The sequence below is a fragment of the Cryptomeria japonica genome, chromosome 2, assembly GCF_030272615.1.
Source record: "Cryptomeria japonica chromosome 2, Sugi_1.0, whole genome shotgun sequence".
NCBI lineage: Eukaryota > Viridiplantae > Streptophyta > Pinopsida > Cupressales > Cupressaceae > Cryptomeria > Cryptomeria japonica.
In genome coordinates, this window is record NC_081406.1 from 275,146,410 (window position 1) to 275,161,029 (window position 14,620).

Sequence of the window (14,620 nt, forward strand, 5' to 3'; positions counted from 1 at the left end):
TAAACTTTCCACGAACTTTCCCAGGAATGGAGTAGATGGTGTTGTGAAGTTTACACACATCGCCCCATTGCAAATGGGGACCCCCACTCTTTTCTTCTTTCTAGGATAGTTGTAGAGTCTTTAGCTATTACCTTTCACTTGGACGAGGTGTAGTGTCTTAGGTAGCCAGGAGGTAATCACGTCATGTCTCTCTCTTTAGGATGAAGTAAGGTCAATTAGTTCTTAAGGTTTATGAAATGAATGATTCATGATGACCATCATCATTAGCTTGCAAAAATGGAAATAAAATGCAAATTTAGCTAAGGCAAATTGTTTTAGAGTCAACTTTTGAAAGGAAGGATGGGCTGGAAGTCCAAATCATCATGAAAAGGCTCAAGGAGAAATGAGTAAGTTATCAAAGTTGAAATTTTGATCATTTCCTTTGACCCCCCAAATGTGCGACTTAAGCGTTGGCACTTCCTTTGACCCCCCAATAGTGCAACTTAAGCATTTTGATCACTTCCTTTGATTGCCTAGATCAGCAACTTAAGGTTTTGATCAATTCCTTTGCCTCCTCCAATCAGTGACCTAAGATGTTTCATTTCCTTTGATGCTTTGATCAGCGAACTAAGGGATTCTACTTCCAATCCAGCTCCCAATGTGTGACTTGGGCATTTCGGGCTTCACTTCCTTTGAGGATCTAAACGTGTGACTTAAGGATTAAGTGATTTCCTCTGCCCCTTGAAAAGAGCTACTTAAGGATTATGTGATTTCCTTTGACCCCCTAAAAGAGCGACTTGAAGTTTGAGCAATTGCCATTGGCCCCTTGAATGTGCCACTTAAGATCAAATGATTTCGTTTTCTATGCTGAAAGTGCGACTTAAGGATTGAGCGATTTCCATTGACTCTTCAAATGTGCGACTTAAGGATTTTACTTGCTTTGCCCAACCAAGGCATTGACAGAATTTCCTTTGCCCAGCCAGGGCATTGACACCACCTCCTTTGCTCAACCAAGGCATTGACATCACTCCCTTTGCCCTATGATATCCACAAACTTCCTTTGCCACCTGAAACCAATGCAAAATCAGACTCAAGTTAATGAAAAATTAAGTCAAAAGGAAAAATCAGACTTAAAATCAGATGTTTCCATGATCAGAAAATTCATTTCCAGATTTAGAGAAGGTAATAGGAAGCTTGAGTAAGTACTTTTTACAATATCTTGATTCAAATTATGTTTGTTTCCAGGTTTGATGCAAGGATGAACATGCAAAGGAAGATGAAGAAGGTCAGGACTTCACCTCATAAGCAAAGACGAGCCCAAGGAAGACATTGCAGTACTTCAAGTCTCAAGCTCATACAAGGCAGCTGATGGGATCATCATCATAGACTATAAGGCAAGAATAGAGAAAAGATCAAGGGGAGCACAAGAAGACTCCAGGCTTAAAATGAAGGATTTCCACCACATGAAGAAAATAATATTATATAATGAAGATCAATGCATTCAAGGCAAGAAGGGTCAAGCATAAGCATCACAAGATCTACAACAAATGCAGCACTAAGGTGGAATTCCCAGACAAAAAGATGAAGGATGAAATGAGTATCAAGAGATATGCCTCATTCATTTACAACTTGTGATGAGTTACAAAGATCAACTAGTTGAGGTGGTGCCTAGTCATCACTTATCCAATCACATTATTCTAAGATAAGGCATCCAGATTCAATGTACCTGACTCATCCATCAAGGATAACTACTACATGTGGGCACAAACTCCAATGCACCTACCGTCGTCATCTATTGGTCAAATATTCAAAGGAGGACATGTGTCCATTTTATTGTAATTTTGTTGGTTGAAAATTTTGTACACCTGGGGGATGTACAAAATTGTGGTTTCAGCCATAGTGTGAGTATAAAACTCTCCTAATTCAAGGAAGGCTCCCCCTTTGCTTTCTACTTCAACAATTCAAAAATAAACTTTAACTCTAAATCTATTCTAAATCTGGAAGAAACTCTGTCTTGTTCTCTTTTTTCAAAAAAGACACTTATTCTTTTCTCTTCTTTCAGAAAAGAATTACAGCTGAAAGCACAAATGATTAATGAAGTAAACCAAATAAAGAAGCAAAGTTTCCATAAAGGCACAAAGTCCTATGTAGCTTCTCCGAGACAGGAAAACAGAAAAAAAGCTCAAAGTCTTCAGCTATCTACCCTCCTATCAACCTTTTTAGATGATTTTCTGGTAACCAAGCACAGTATGTAGCAGCTCAAAGTCTAACTACATGATGCACCTCTTATGCACAAACATAGAAAATAAAAGCAGAAGCAGCACAAAGTCTGCAAGTTACCCCTTTTGTTTGAGCGTCCTACAATAGTTTCAAACATGACAAGCAGCTCAAAGTCTATAGTATCAAATCTTAAAACCAATCTAGAACTCCAAATGCAATAAGCAGCTCAAAGTCTGCTGAGCTTGAATCCCTCTTGTATAACACCTCAAAACTCACAATCAATTACCAAAAAATGTCGTCACATAACACCTTGAATCAATACAAAGTTTGAAAGCAATTTGCCTCTTTTAATTGACTACAATCTGATTTACAACTAAGCTCAAAGTCTTAAAGTGTACATACAAACTGGCAAAGCCTTGTTGCATTGCCAAAAGATAAATAATACAATAGGCCTCCTCAAGTATTTATAGGAGAAGAGCCTTGAGAAAAAGAAGGGAGGATTCCAACTAGCTTGAGAAATTCTCTCAACCACCATGACTTATTCCAACTACAGTCCTAATCTAACTAAACTTGTAGTTGTTTTACATGTAATTACATTTTACAAAAATGCAAGTAAAAGTGACACTTGCAATTACAAAACTTATTTTTACATGTAACTTGTCAAAACAAAATTACAAATGCATAATTGAAACTATTCTATGTCTCCGAAGACACGACTCTAACTACATCATCCTCTGTTTTGAAAATCTTCATGCTGCTACAAGACACTCTGTGATCAAGGTAAATGGCATCTTGAACTGGAACAGGAACTTGCACCCTTGATAGTCTTTGTGTCTTTAACCAGTGAACTTTAACCTTTCAAATGCTTGGGGTAGCACCATTTCTTCAAGAGGGAAAGGGCTGCCTTCCTCTTTTCCTGTTATGACCATATCTGTCTTGAAAGCATTCAATGATTTGCATCCATGAATTGATGTTGTATCTCTTCTTTTGTTCATTGATGAAGAACCCATAACACCTTATTCAAGATGATATTGTTATAAAACAATGTCCATGCCTTGATTTGTTGGTTTGATAGATCGTGTGTGCAAACAAGACTGACATGAATGAGACAAAGGAGCTGCAAAAGTGGGGTCAAAGCTCAATTTCGGGTTTGGGAAGGCTAACTCCAAGTGTGGAGAACAAACATGCAACTTCACAAGTTGTATTCAAAGAGCAAAACAACTTGGGAAGATCATATAGAAACCCGAAATCTTGCTTGATCAAATGCCCTAGACAAGAATAAATGAACAAGAGATGACCCGAAATGCTCTATAAATAGATAATGAAGCCACCACGTCACATTCCTTGTTGCAGAAAAAACAGCTTGGCATTCAACCCGAAATCACAAAAATCAGCAAGGTAGAAGACTCCCAAAAGGCGTTGAAAACTGTTGAGGTTATTAATTCCTCCTTCAGTCACTCGATCCTTCTAGTATAATCAATTTGCTTATATATAAATTGTTGGGTGAAGATGCACAGCAAATGATCTTTATAAATTACACAACAATTGTAATATCCTGACTTCACACATATATTTTCTGCAGACCACAAACAAATATATGTGTTAGAAGAGAACAGCATAACCCTCTATATCGTATACACTAAATTTACATCAGCCTCTCCTATGACGTATATGTCCAATCAGTATTGGTCTCTCACAACCACCCACCTAGCAATTGCCCCCGATAGAAGATAAATACTCGTTCAATTTCGGTGAGGGGTTGTGACCTCAATCGGGGTGGCATACCAAATGAGGGGGTGAGATGTGTAATCACCGATAGGCAAACAAGACATAATACGTGCTAACTAAACATAAATAATTAATGAAAGCAATGTGCATATTGGTGATTAGAATGATATATATATTATTAAATGTTGAAGGCCTTAAGGCCAATTTAACATTTAATTTTATCCGACTAAAGCTATAAATCATCAACACTCCCTCTTAGCTAGGGAGGATAAAAGATATTGGGAGCAATATTCATAAATTGTATGATGCTTATCTTGGGACCATAGTTTCAAGATGTGAATTGCCTCTGTCAGCGATTCTATTCACAAACTCTTGAGTGGATTGCCTCAGTCGGCGATTCCATCCACAAGCTCTTACGTGGATTGCCTCAGTCGGCGATTCTATCCATGAGCTCTTGTGTGGATTGCCTCTGTCGGCGATTCTATCCATGAGCTCTCACGTGGATTGCCTCAATCGGCAATTCTACCCACAAGCTCTTACGTGGATTGCCTCGGTCGGCGATTCTATCCACAATCTTGAGTTATTGTAAGATCGTCACCTTCCAATAACTTCAAAAAATACAAGTGGAAATCATTTGGAAGTCATCACTTCCTTATGATTTACACAGGGCCCATACAACAATTATTAGTATTAATAATAATAATCAATATTTACAATTTTACCTCAGAAGTGCTCAATCTTTATTAGTAAGCTCCCTCTCAATCACAAGATATCTTGAGTTTCTTCTAGAGAACATATTTTTCTGAACATATGTCTGAATTTCTGACTTCAGCAAGGGAAGCTTGTAGTTTAAGTTTGAGAGGACAAGTTCTTGCAATGTGGCCATATTCGTCACATATGAAACATTGTACTTTAGAGAAGTTTCTAGGCTTCTTGAATGATCGATTACCATATGTCTTTTTGTCCTTTTTCCTTTTCAAACTAGAGACTAGAACTTGAACATCTTCATCAACGGGTTTCATGATTCCTCTTTATATTAGGTTACACTCTTCTTGAATGCAGTCAGCTTTTAGTCTATCAAATTTGGGAACTTTGGATCGAGCACTAACTCCTTGTCTAAAGTTTTCCCATGAGATAGGGAGCCCATTTAGAGTTATCATAGTTAGCTCCTTATTATCATAAATGTGACCAATTGATGAGAGTTGGTTCCTTAATTCTGTTATCCTCATAAAATATGAAGTGATAGTCTCTTCCTTACTCATTTTAATATTAGAAAGTTGATTTTTAAGTGTGAGGATTCTGCTTGTGTTGTTAATCTCAAACATGTCTTTCAAGGCTTTGAACATGTCATATGCAGATGTGTTCAGACAGGCCAAATGAGAAAGGACGCAATTTTCCAGGATGATTTTGGATGACTTTTAATTTTTAGAAAAAGTTGCTTTTTCCTATTTTTAGAAAGTGTCATTTTTGGCTCTAATTGGTCAATTGGGGAAGCTGCTTTTTTCTATTTTGAGAAATTTCTATTTTTAGGAGTTTCTATTTTTGGGAGATGTCAGAGGTTGCTATTGTGGACAAGGAAATGACAAAATCCTGTTTCAAATGAAGTCCAACCTTCTCAGTAAGAAATCTTGTTAAGGCATAAAATCCACCAAGGAGAAAAGGAAAATCCAGTTGAAAGTGCTAATCCCGCCCAAACAAAGAAGTGGAAATTCGTGTTAAGACCATGAAGTCCAACCTCCTCAAAAAAAAAAAAAAAATCCACAAGGTGAAGAGGACAAATCCACTTGAGGTCTGATTTTCCCAAGTACAGGTGAGCAAAAAGTTTCGAAGTCCTTGAAAATTCCTTGTGAGGTAAAATGAAAAAAAAAAAAAAAATTCACTTGGAAGAGAAATTTCCTGAGTGAAGAAGATTTGAGCAAAGTAGAAAATCCACTTAGAGGTAGAAGAATAATTCCTTCATGAGGTCGATTTCATAGAAAGGAGCAAAGCGATGAAAAAACAAGTAAAGCAAACTTTTTCCCAAGTCACCTGAGGAAAGAAATTAGAAGCTTTATTTTGTAGATCGCTTGGAGAAAGGAATTAAAAACTTTATTGTTTTTTGCAAATAGCTTTAAAGGAAAATCAAAAAAATTAAAAACTTCTTCACAAGTCGCCTTTGAGAGGGGAGGATGAAAGTTTTAATGTTTTTTTTTTTTTGTAAAGGAAAAAAACACCTAAGTCAACCTTCTTGAGAGATGGCTTACTAGTCTATAAAAGAGAAGAGCAGTAATCATTTAAATGCACAAAGTTCGATTTTGCTCAAAGAAGACTTTGCAACAACAGTCTGAAGTCCAGAGGGAGAAGGGCTGATCAACCAAACAAAGCCCTCATCTTTTGCAAGCAAAGAAGTTCAGACATATATTCAAGCCTTGGTAATCATATTCTGAGAGCAAAACCACAGAATTTCCCTCTTTGTCTCCAGATTTTCGGTCTGAAATTTAATTTTCAGAAACATAGTGGGCTGATATCTCCAAGTTCTAATTATGATCAGACCTCATTGAAAGGTGAAAATCAGGTTTTAGGATTCCATTTTCCAGATTTTGTTAAAATTGAGCATTCATAGTTTTAAATTATGATTTTTGGAGGTCAAAATGTCTGGAATTCATAACTAAAATCAAAACGCAAGAAATTATGGAATTAATTAGTTTTCCTCTCTATTTTAATTGCCTTACAAAGTCTTTAATTTCAAGCTTCGTACAGGTACCATGTCTGCACCAAAGAATATGGGAGGAGGAACTAGAAAGACTCAACCACAAAAAGGAATATCTCAAGGTGTTCAAGTTTAAAGGAACTGGTTGGAAAGCTGATTCCACAATGCATGGAAGGACAACATTCATACTTCCAACATAAATGGAACAAAGAAGGACTTACACTTCATCAAGACATTCAAGAAGATCGAGTCATTCAAAGATGAAAGACTCTACATCAACCTTGGATTTCCTTTGGAAATCCAAAATCAAAAGAAAGAACTCATCAATATGGAGAATTGTTCAAGAAGCACAAGATCAAAGTGAAGATGAGGATTAGTTCAAACATAAAGAAAACCTCAGAATGATGGTGAACACAAAAGATTCCACACCAAGGAGCGACAAGTTCAAGACACGATGAAGATGAAGAAAATGTTCTAATCATTTTGAATTTCCTTCGGAAATCCAAGAATAGGAGTCAATACAAAGCGGTGATCCTGGTTGAGAAAATTGCAACAAAAAGGTATCCCTACATCAAGTAAAGGAATTTAAGACTAAAGCAAGAATCAAGGATGAAATGCATTACAAAGGAGAAAAATTCCCAAATATGAGATTAAAATGCAAGAATGATCAAGAAGGAAAGACAGTTTCAGAAGAGATAATCAAAGTTAGAAGACTTGATCATCCAAAGATGATGCGATTTGGGAATATGTCCCAGCATCTTCATCACATTAGGTAATTGGAAATGTTGAGTATCAAGAGATATTGCCTAAGGTATCAAAACTTCTTCATGACGAGGAATTAAATCTACAAGGCAAGTTGAGGAGGTATCCCAATCATCAATCAACCAATCAAAGGGTTTCAAGTAAAGCCTGTCCAAGTGCAATGAACCAAACTCAACATGTGAAAGATATTGAATGGCTCCTATTTTCTCATTGGTTATTCAAAACGTTATAATTTTCTCATTAGTTATGAGAAAGTGGTTGTAACAAACCCTAATTAGGGTTTTATCTAGTAATCTCAGCTATTCATTTCAAATTGATCTTGGCCATTGAATTGTAATTGAGCTCTATAAAAGGCTTTTGCCTTCTCATGTGTGAGAGATAAAAAAAAAATAGATTAGTGGTAGATAGTTTAGGACCAAGTAAGTAGAAGTAGAGTAGGAGGAGACAAGAGATTGTTGCAAAGACATGATGGAATAAATACTTGATTGCATTGAAGTTATGGTGGATCATTGGGTGTTATTTCAACTTGTTGCATGGTTTCTTTCTACTTTTCAATCTTAGTTAAAGTTCATTGATTATGATGGAGTAGTGTATGGATGCTAGATAGTTCCTTGGTTCATACTATTTGTGGTTGGATGATTTTCAATTACAGTCCATAGTTAGCCTAAACCTCAAAATATGCCAAGTTCAATCATGGATATGTTCATTCAAGTTGCACCAATGTATTGAGTATTTGGATGAATGTTCATGATATGAAAACCTTTCATTTCCCTTGGAAGATTCCATCGGTTTTGTGTAATTGTTGGCAACATGGCAAAGCAAAGCTCGGTTTAAAGAATTTGTCCATTCAAGCATGATCCATTGTTATCATTGATCTTAGGATTAAATTAGTCTCTTTGAAGTCTGAACCTTCATCTCTTTTGTCTTTCTTTGTTAGTCAAGTTAATTTCCACGTTCCAGCAACATTCATGTACAACGTAAGTCCCCTTAGATTACCAGCAATCACATCAAGCCATTTGAGTCTATCCCAAACAGCAAAATTGCCCACATTTGCTGTGTTGAAAGTGCATAAGAACTACACCAACAGTACGCTACCTCATGGTGGTGACCAAATGGTCCCATGAGGCCAAGGGGATACACAGGGTACTGCCTTTGGGCTTAGAAGAGATGGGCTTTCAAGGCACCCTATTGTGAATAACCTCATCCCTCTATCATATTGAATCAACACACCAAGGAGTCCAATCATAGGAAGTAGGAAAGGCATGGCAAGATGAGGGGGAATGGGCTGTGAGATACCTCACTGGGTACGCTACCTCATATGGATGGCACAGGCCACATGAGGCCAAGAGGGATGGTGTATCCACTCTTGGACCTAGGGTAGAGGATCCAAGACACCCTATCAAAGTCATCTTAGCTTCACTTTATTATCAAAACTTCATTCAGCATTTTCATTGTGGGTTGTGTGTTCAATTTTAAATCCAAGGACAAAAACCCTCTTGGCTCTCTTCTCTTGAGATGAGGACAAAAGCCCTCATCATAGGCACTAGCAAATTCCACATAGGATTTGCGTGTTGAGCTAAAATGGAGATTTGTGCGAACTTTCAGGTTTAGGTGATCCATATTTGCAAGCAAATAGTTGCTGATTTTTCTTGGACCACTAGCATAATTCAGATATTTTAAGGGCTTGCATTGTGGTTCCATTGCTGTTTCAGAGGTTATTGACCTCAATTTATCACCCCAAATTGCTGTGATTCAGAATCAGCCCTCAAAGAAGACTTCTGTAGATAATCAAGGGCAGATTTATGTTGCTTGGGGTGCAGCAATCTGCATATTTCTTACACTATTGAAGAGCAACAGCAGTTAGGAGCCATTTCACACAATTTGAGGATTTGTTCAAAGCACTGAACAGCAATTGGCATCACCCTAGTGCTGAGACCAACATTTATTATCATATATTGAGGCGTGATCTGCTGTTTTCAGGCTTCTATAGTGTGGTGCCAGCATTTGGGAGGGGTTTGCAGCACTTTGGATCACTGTTGAGTTTCTTTTTTGACCGCCCAACTTTATAATTCATCTTGCATCAGCCATACAATCCTCTAACCAGTTGTTGTACCAGTCCACAAAACTTCATAATTCATACTTATAATTACTTTTCCTGATTCTAGGCACTTATTTTAGCTTCTTTGAATCTGTTTTTTTATGTTTTATTCTAGTGTGTAGGGGCTTTGTTTTGTTAGATTTTAAGTGAGTTTCTATGTAACAAATAAAACAAAATAGACTCTAATTGAAAGCGCTTTTTTTCCTGCTTTAGTGTGCCCAAGCTTGAGGTTTTTTTAATAAACCCTGGGTACCCACTTTTGTATAACAGCACATTCAGAATAATAAGATTTTATTTTCAAACTGCAAATAATTCTGATTTCAATTGTATTCGTTGTTTTTTGTACTCTCAGCAACATGTGTGTGCAGGTTAAACTTTAAAGTACTTCAATAATTAAGGTCAATTTCTTGGGTTGAATTTACATACCATAGTCGAATTTTAACCAAAAAATACCTAATTTTGAATGCTTCACCATCAGCATTTTGTGCCAACATTGTAACAGTTCTAGGTGTGAGCACAATTAGAGCACATTTGAAATAATTTGCATGAAGAAGTGCAACATGTTAACTCAAAAGCAAATAAATAACCTTGTTTTTGTGAGGTACAACCTTTGTCTATGTGCCAAAAATGCAGAGGGGCAAGAAACATGTCAGATGAGTAACCTAGATGACATCATTTCATATTCAAATTGGTTTGTTGAGGATATGGGGTCGTGTTTTCTGTTGATGAGATTACTGAATTGGGGAGGGTGTCAGCAGAATGGGCAGCAGACTTCGCAGCAAATGAGGAGGCAGGAGACAAGACATCAATAGGGGCTTTATTGGATGCATGTGATATGCCTGAGGCTCAGGATGTATTGTTCCTTAGAAATCATTATCATCCAGTTCAAGCATGCCAGTACATCCATTCAGAAGCATTAGCCGGAGAAGAAATTTGTTGAAATTGAATATGGAATGTTTATTCATATCGACATATCATATGAAATGAAAAACTATGGTATTTATTGAACTAGTTTTTTGATCTACAAATGAAGGAAAAATCATTTATGAGTTCTCTAAATTCAATTAATGCATTTTTTTAAGATTATTTTACAACTTATGTTTTAATCATAGATGGACTACTCGCCGAAAACTCAGCGAGTTTTCAAAAACTTGCGAATTTTTTTGCTTGGCGAGTATTTATGACTTCAACTCGCAGAAGAAACTCTGTTGAGTTTTTCGCAAAAACTCGGCGAGTTTCCAAGAAAAACTTGGCTGCACTAAAAAAAAAGGCCCACACATATCAAAAATTATCTTTTTTTTTTTCTCAAGTCAGTCTCATTCTCTTCATCAGAATATATACATGAAATATAACATTTAAGTATATTTCATGTATATATTGACAGGATGTTTGAGAGTGGTTTCAGATCTCTAGGAGTTATAATGCAAATTCTAGGTTTTGGAAGATCTTTTAAATTTTTAGACTTAGTCAAATTCAGTAATCAGTAGGCTCCTATTAGCATTCTCTTGATCTCTCTATCTCACTCACTTTATCTGTCCCGAATTTTAGACCTATCTATCTCCCTATCACTCTTCCTCTATCCCCCTCACTTTATCTATCCCGAATTTTAGACCTATCTATCTCCCTATCACTCTTCCTCTATCCCCCTCTCTACCACTCTCCATCTCACTCTCTCCTCTCTCCCCCAAGGTCCAGACCTATCTCTACCCCTCTCTTTCTCACCCTCAGACCCTCGCGATTGGTGCTACCCTCAACCTAATTTTATTTTGCAAATGCTTGGTGGCAAAGTTGGGGTGGAAATACCCCAAATCTCAAAAATTTTGCCCTCAGAATCTTATGTCAGCCATGTAGTTCATCCAATTGTGAGCGCAATTGGAGCTTGTTTAAGGCTATCCACACGAAAAAGAGGAGCAACTTAGCCAAAAAAAGCCTTAATGACCTTGTCTTTGTGCAATATAATCTTCGGTTGCGCATAAGGAAGGTAGAGGAAGCACCAACTGGTCCGATTGATTTGGATGGTATAGATCCTTACAGTGATTGGACAGCATAGGAGTAACCTCATTGTTTACAAAGGATGACATCAATGATTTGAAGAGGCAAGTTACGGAGGAGGAAGGGGGTGGATTTGGTTTGACACTAGATGACATTGAGGAGGATGAGGAGGATGAGGCAGAGCTACAGGCAGAGCTACATCCAAGATGGAGTACGAGCCACAGCCTAAGCTAGTCATACCGAGCGAGGAGGCACAGTCACGCAGCACACCCACAACAAACTTCTAGGACTAGACCCTCTAGTTCTACCTCTCCCCTAGTTTTTACTAAAGCTGGGAAGAGGAAGATGTAATTGTATTGATGTATTTACTTTTAGTTCTACAAAAACTATTTACTATTTTGCTTCTAGCCATCAGCATTTCTCATTAGGATGTGATTTTGTTCCCACTTTGCGTTTAAATATATCTAAACTCAGCTTGTTTCTTTTGTGTTCTCATTTATTGACTCATTGGATACATCTTCTCATTGAATTTTGCAAAAAAATGCATTTCTAATTAATTTTAAGCAATTTTTTAAGTTCTCGAGTTTTTTGCTGAGTATTGGCCGAGTTTTTCCCGAGTTTTTTTGGGGGGGGGCTTGGCAAGTTTTTGGTTTTGGCGAGTAGTTCAACTATGGTTTTAATGTTTGGAAAATTCACCGAGTCTTTTTCAAGTCCCCAATCCGAGTCAAACTTTAGGCCTGCTGAGTTTTTGTTAAGGCCAAACCTTTGAACTATGATTACAAGCATTGGATGTGAATTCAAACGACATACCAGAATTTCCATGACTTTGAATGAAAAAATTTAAAACCCTTCAAATATTTAAGGAATAGCATGAAGTACCTGTCACCTTTGCAGCAGCTTTTGCTGCCCTCTGAGCTTCTTGAAGTGCTCGTCTCTCAGCTTTTGAAGTCCTCTCCTTCAGGGGCTTTTGCTTTGAATCATCTTCTCCTCCTGAACCCAAACATTCAGGAATTTCTCAGCCCTATTCTACTCAGTATTTAATTAACAATGTAAGTACGGTAAGTATATAATAGCTCCACCCCTTTTAGCCCTAATTTTGGCCATTATTTGACATTATTCAAATACCAATAAAAAACAATTAATTAATCACTGCAATTCAAAACCCCTTTTCTTTTCAACCATGACTAACCATTTTTTAACACTATTTGGAAATAAAACAATTCAGTGGTGTAATTAAATACATTGCGTGATGCATGTTTACAGATCTTTAGAATGCAGCCATAGCATTGCCCAATTCACGGAAAAGCCAAACGAAACCTTACTCATAATTTACAATGCAATATCCTTCTCAGACACAATTCTAGACATTCTTCAACATTGTAGAAAGGCGAAAAACATTCCATAAATAATAAAACAAACAATCCAAGCCAGTTAAATTCAATGCATGCAGCACCAATTTTTAGTCCTTATTCTACTCATTCCAGCCATATTGCTAGCTCAGAGTTACAAGGAAACTACAGAACATGTAGGAGAACGTCTCCCGGTGTACAAATATTCTGTATTGCATGAAATAATGACCTGTTGTTGAGAGCATGATAAAGATGATGAGGGATCAATTATCTGTGAAGAACATTTGCATTCTAATTTGTAATGTAAGTGGTTAGGTAACCTGCGTGATAACTCAAAGGAGTATGTCATTTGAAAAACAAATGAAATCAATAATATGATTGAAAAAGGTACCGGCTAATTTTTCTGGGGGCGGCATAGTGGCGATCGGAGGAAGGCTGGCAGCGGCAACACAGGACCCTGCAGCGGCGGATGCCCGCATGGTTGCAAGGTCCATGGAGCTGCTAGGTACAGACGCCACTCCATGCGGCATCCTGTGACTAGGGTTCGAATCCGTGGCAATCCAGCGAGGTGAAATGCGGTCTTCATTCATGTCCTCGGAAGAAAGAGTGATGTAGCCACGCTCCGTGCCGTTCCTGCTGGAGGGCGACGTTCCAAGGACAGAATCCCCAGGATTATAGCTCCCCGCTAGCATCGTTATGTCCGAGTGACCAACTATCGTCGGAACCGGCCCGGGCACGGGCATGGGCACCGCCCGGGTGCCAACGTTGTCAGGCGCGTGGCGCGGGGGCGGAATCATTACAGGCGATGGTGAATTGGCCGCCGCCGCCTCTGTCGCTGCTGCCTCCGCTGCCGTGTGAGGCTTCGGCTGTGCTTCGCTGCCTCCTGGGGTTACGAACCCCACCTGACGGACTTTCGGATCAATCACCATTCTCGACCCCCGCCTTGCTGCATCCATTCCCCGAACAATAATAACAATGCCCCCGCTCTGCCCAAATAATATAAATATAAAGTTCTTTTAACTTTTAACCCGTGTCTACGACTTTTCCTGATGTACTTCATTCACTGACAATTCCAGTGATGAATAAATGTCAGACAACAATTAACTGATTATTTTGATAAGTCGAAAGATTTAAATGGAATCATCTTCTACCTAAGTCTGTTTAGTAACTCGGATTCTGAAGATTTTGCAGAAACTGAGGACTATAAAAGAAAGGGTGGAATTTTTCATGGTTCGTTCGAGAAATCGTTTAAGTAGTTGCCATTTTTTCTCAATGATTTGGGTTTTGTGGTCGAGATAAGAACGAGAAATGAGACAGAGAGAGTTCAAAGCCAGGTGGAATACTGCGAGATTTTCTTAATTAAAAATACGAAACTCAAATCCAATGGGCTTTAAATGTTGCTGTCGACTTGCGGGGATGTTTTCTCTTTACCGGTGAAGTATGGCCTCTTCTTTATACTAAAAGCTTATGGAGAAATTCTAAGGCGGAAAGGCAACCGTTCAAATCACTTTGATGGGCACTCCTCTGCAACAGACAGGTGGGAACCCCATGAAAGATAAGTATTTGGGTCCACTGAGGTAACATTTCATTAAAAACAAAGAATGAAGTGCCACTAATTTACAGGATAATGCAAATACTTTTTCAAGGATAAAAAGCATATGCCAACTATTTTCCCCATTGTTTTAAGCTATATTGTTTGAAGTTAGTTTTTTTTTTAATTTATTAATTTGATTTTATCTTAATTTTTACAGAAATAGTTTTTGAATTTGATTGTGTGAATATTTTTGTTATCAACATTTCAGA

General features: G+C 37.8%; 1 protein-coding gene across 1 annotated transcript in view; it reads right to left on the reverse strand.

Annotated features, from left to right (window-relative positions):
* LOC131030489 (uncharacterized) overlaps positions 1-14,408 on the reverse strand; it is a 103,448-nt gene extending 89,040 nt beyond the window's left edge. Inside the window, exons 1-2 of the mRNA XM_057961327.2 lie at positions 13,209-14,408; positions 12,348-12,458 (exon numbers count right to left, since the gene is read on the reverse strand). Coding sequence (XP_057817310.1) covers positions 12,348-12,458; positions 13,209-13,773 — 676 coding nt within the window. The 5' untranslated portion in view covers positions 13,774-14,408. The remainder of the gene's footprint in view (positions 1-12,347; positions 12,459-13,208) is intronic.
* Between the last annotated feature and the right edge of the window lie 212 nt (positions 14,409-14,620).